We start from the raw sequence: 3,619 nt of genomic DNA, 5'->3' as shown, positions 1-3,619 counted from the left end.
CTTAAATATGCATATGTAGAATCTGTTTTACTTGATTATAAATGTTTATACATTGTTCTTGCTTCAAGTATTTAATTATGCCATAAAATTGTGTTGCTTGATTAATCTGTTTCAATCTGTTTTGTGTTTCTGTTCTAATTACAAGTATGAAATGGCATTTGTGTTTTTCATGGTGATTGCTTCAAGTTTTATCTAGTTTCTTCTATGTTTATGTTGTTGAGGTGCCTTGCTTCTGGAGGCACATCGAGCCACTAAGGTAAGATTGAATACTAAAACTGTTCAAGTCAAATTAGTTTGACTTTAACATCTGTTTTAGTTGAATTAAATCAACTATATCAGCCTTGCCTTTTGGAGGCACATTGAGCCATCAAGGCAGGGCTGTATAATAAAACTGTTATTGTGAAATTGTTTGACTTTAACATCTTTTAGTATCATTGCCTTCTGGTGGCACCTTGAGCCACCAAGTTAAAAGGTTGTTTTGATTTCTGGTCTGTGATCCCATGCTTATTGGATGTTTCTGGTTTTGTGTTTACAAAATATTAGATCCTACCAAATGGGTGATCCAGTTAATGATGTTGATCCGGTAAAGGAGTATGAAAATGAAAACTCTGTTGGGATTAGCTTAGTAGAGGCCATATCTGATAATGATAGAGACACTGCCCAAAATTCTCAGGCCCCTAATACTGTGTCTACTGAAGGCCCTTCCACAGAAGTTCAAACAGTAGCCTATGAAAGAAAAAAAAGAAGAAAGAGGACTTCTGATGTATGGAAGGATTTTGTTGAAGTTGATAGCAATGGGGTTAAACAGCCTCAATGTAAGTGGTGTAAAACTATATTTAAAGCTTCTCACTCAAGTTCTACCACTAAATTACGTAGGCACCTGCTGACTTGTTTGCCATACATGGGGTCTAAGAAAAAACAAAAAGTCTTAGCAGTTGAGTCTAAGGAGGCAGATGGTGCCTTCACTGTCTCAAACTTTACCTATGATCGTAATAGGGTCCGAGAGCTTGCCTCTCATATGATACTTTACCATGAATATCCATTCTCTTTAATGGAACATGTGGTATTTAATAGATTCATGAGTGCAAACACTCCATATTGGGAAAAAATGTCTTGGGCTGCTGCAAAAAAAGAATGCATGAGAACTTATGAGAATGAAAAGACAAAGTTAAGGGCTTTGCTTAAACATGTGAATAAGGTTCATATCACAACTGACATGTGGACTTCTTGTCAAAAACTTTCATATATGGTAGTGACATGTCATTTTATAGACTCTGATTGGCACCTTCAGAGGCGTGTCTTAAACTTTTGTAATGTGCCACCTCCACATACTGGCCTTCTTATTGCTGATGCTTTAGAAAAGTGTTTCCAAAGTTGGGGGATTGAGAATAAAATTAGTTCAATTACTGTTGACAATACTAGTTCTAATGATGTTGCCATTCGGATCTTGAAATATGATTTTAGATTGAAGAAAACACTGTCTATAAGTGGCCAACTGTTTCATGTACATTGTTGTGCACATATAACAAATTTACTTGTACAGTATGGACTTGGGGAGATTAGGGATATTGTTGATTGTGTTAGAGATGATATAAAATATCTGGTAGCATCGAAGAGTAGGCTAAAACAGTTTAGTGAAATTGCAAAACAGTTACAATTGCCCTCAAAGAAACTGATTTTAGATGTGCCTACAAGATGGAACAGCACTTATTTAATGTTGGATGCTGCAATTCAGTTTAAAGAAGTTTTTCCTAGATATAGTGATAGAGATAGATGTTTTGAATGGGTTCCAACTGTTGAAGAGTGGGGGCAAGTTGAAAATGTTTGTCAACTATTAGCTATTTTCAATGAAGTCACCAATATTGTATCTGGAAGTAATTACCCAACAGCAAACTTATTTCTTTCTGAAGTTTGGAGAATGAAGGACATTTTAGGTAAGAAGAATAGAGATGAGAATGAGTACATGAAATCAATGGTAAGAAAAATGAGTGCTAAGTTTGACAAATATTGGGGGGAGTGTAATCTATTGATGTCAATTGCTGCGGTGTTAGATCCTAGATTCAAAATGGTCCTGATCTAGTTTTGTTTTCCTTTAATTTATCACGGGCCGGAGGCTACAAAGAATATTGATCATGTGTCTGCTGTGTTGCTTGAGTTATATAATGAGTATGTTCATGAATACAATTCAACTAAGAGAGCAGGATAATGCTCGAATGAATGTATCTGGTTCTTCCTCAAGTGTTGGGACTGGGAGAAGCATGCAGAGTGGCCAGTCATTATTTAAATCTTTTGTTAGAAGTGTTGATACTGTGCAGCCTAGTAAATCAGAACTGGACAATTATTTAAAGGAGAGCATTTATATTTGTGAAGAGGGTTCAGATGCAAGTTTTGATGCCTTGGAATGGTGGAAAACAAATAGTCTCAAGTTTCGAACTTTGTCCAAACTGACCCGAGATATTTTGGCTACTCCAATTACCACAGTTAGCTCAGAATCAACATTCAGCACAGGAGGCAGAGTCATTGATCCTCATAGAGCTTCATTGAAGACTGAAACTGTCCAGATGTTGTTATGTGGGTCTGATTGGGTTAGAACACTATATGGGCTTAAAAGATCATCCACAAATTCTGTAAGTGTGTTTTATTTATTTTAATTGCCTATTGCTATTATACTATTTTATACTTACTATTATTAATTTATTCACAAAAATACTAACTACTGTTTTTCTCTTGTCAATAGATGGATGTTCCATCAGAAACTCATATTCTCTTGCCACAGCAATAGGCCCATACAAACTTACATTCTGTTTTTTGAGCATGTTGAAAAAATGGAGCATTTGGGCAGTTTTCTAGTTTTATCTGATTTTTTTTGTTTAGTCTATATTATTTGCTATATGATATTTGGACAGTTTACTTTGTAATATTTGGACAGTTTGGTTGTTCTATTTGATTTTGTTTGGGATGATATGAGTCATGATAGTTCAGGTAATTTCTAAGTTCTAACTCCTCACCATCCAGATTTCCTTAATTTACTTTAAATGGCAAATTAAATTTTGCATTGCAAACATCCCTTGACAATATTACTAAGTTAAAAGTACTTGAGTAATTTTGCAAGGGAATAAAAATTATATTAATATTTTTTTACTGGATTAGTGTGTGCAGGTTGTCATGGTGATTTTGTTCAAGTGTGGGAACTTGTTGACTTCTGACATGGTGAACTCCGATTTTGTATAAGTTTGGTAACTTCCTGTCATTGTGAATTTCCTAAATTTTGGTAACTGCAGTCTGCAGTTAGAAGAATGAGATTAATTTCAAACTTTGGTAACTTGTTGTGAACATCTGTTTTGGACACTGCAGTTGGCCATCTATATGTTTGTCTGGCTGATTTTGTTGAACTTTGGTAACTTGTTATGAACTTATAACTTCTAATTTGGTAACTTATTTGGTAACTGCCAATGGTATGAGAATGAGAGTATTGTGGGCCTGTGGCTGGTAACTGTCTCAAACTGCATTTTGTATCTACTTTGTATTGATATTTTGTGGCTGGTATGAGAGTATTGAGTTTTGAGTATTTTCTATGTGTGTGCCCATTGAAGTTGTCAACTTGTCTACCTCACAGTTT

General features: G+C 35.1%; 1 protein-coding gene across 1 annotated transcript; it reads left to right on the top strand.

Annotated features, from left to right (window-relative positions):
- The first annotated feature begins 553 nt into the window (after positions 1 to 553).
- Positions 554 to 2,080, top strand: LOC122310305 (zinc finger BED domain-containing protein RICESLEEPER 2-like). The gene has a single exon (XM_043124201.1). The coding sequence runs from the start codon at positions 554 to 556 to the stop codon at positions 2,078 to 2,080; it is 1,527 nt and encodes a 508-aa protein (XP_042980135.1).
- Positions 2,081 to 3,619: the final 1,539 nt, after the last annotated feature.

The sequence above is a fragment of the Carya illinoinensis genome, chromosome 5, assembly GCF_018687715.1.
Source record: "Carya illinoinensis cultivar Pawnee chromosome 5, C.illinoinensisPawnee_v1, whole genome shotgun sequence".
Taxonomy (NCBI): Eukaryota; Viridiplantae; Streptophyta; class Magnoliopsida; order Fagales; family Juglandaceae; genus Carya; species Carya illinoinensis.
This window is presented reverse-complemented; position numbering and strand designations above follow the sequence as displayed.

What these genes read in the sequence shown, in the direction of transcription:
- LOC122310305 (XM_043124201.1), top strand. Translation starts at nt 554, where the DNA reads ATGGGTGATCCAGTTAATGATGTTGATCCGGTAAAGGAGTATGAAAAT.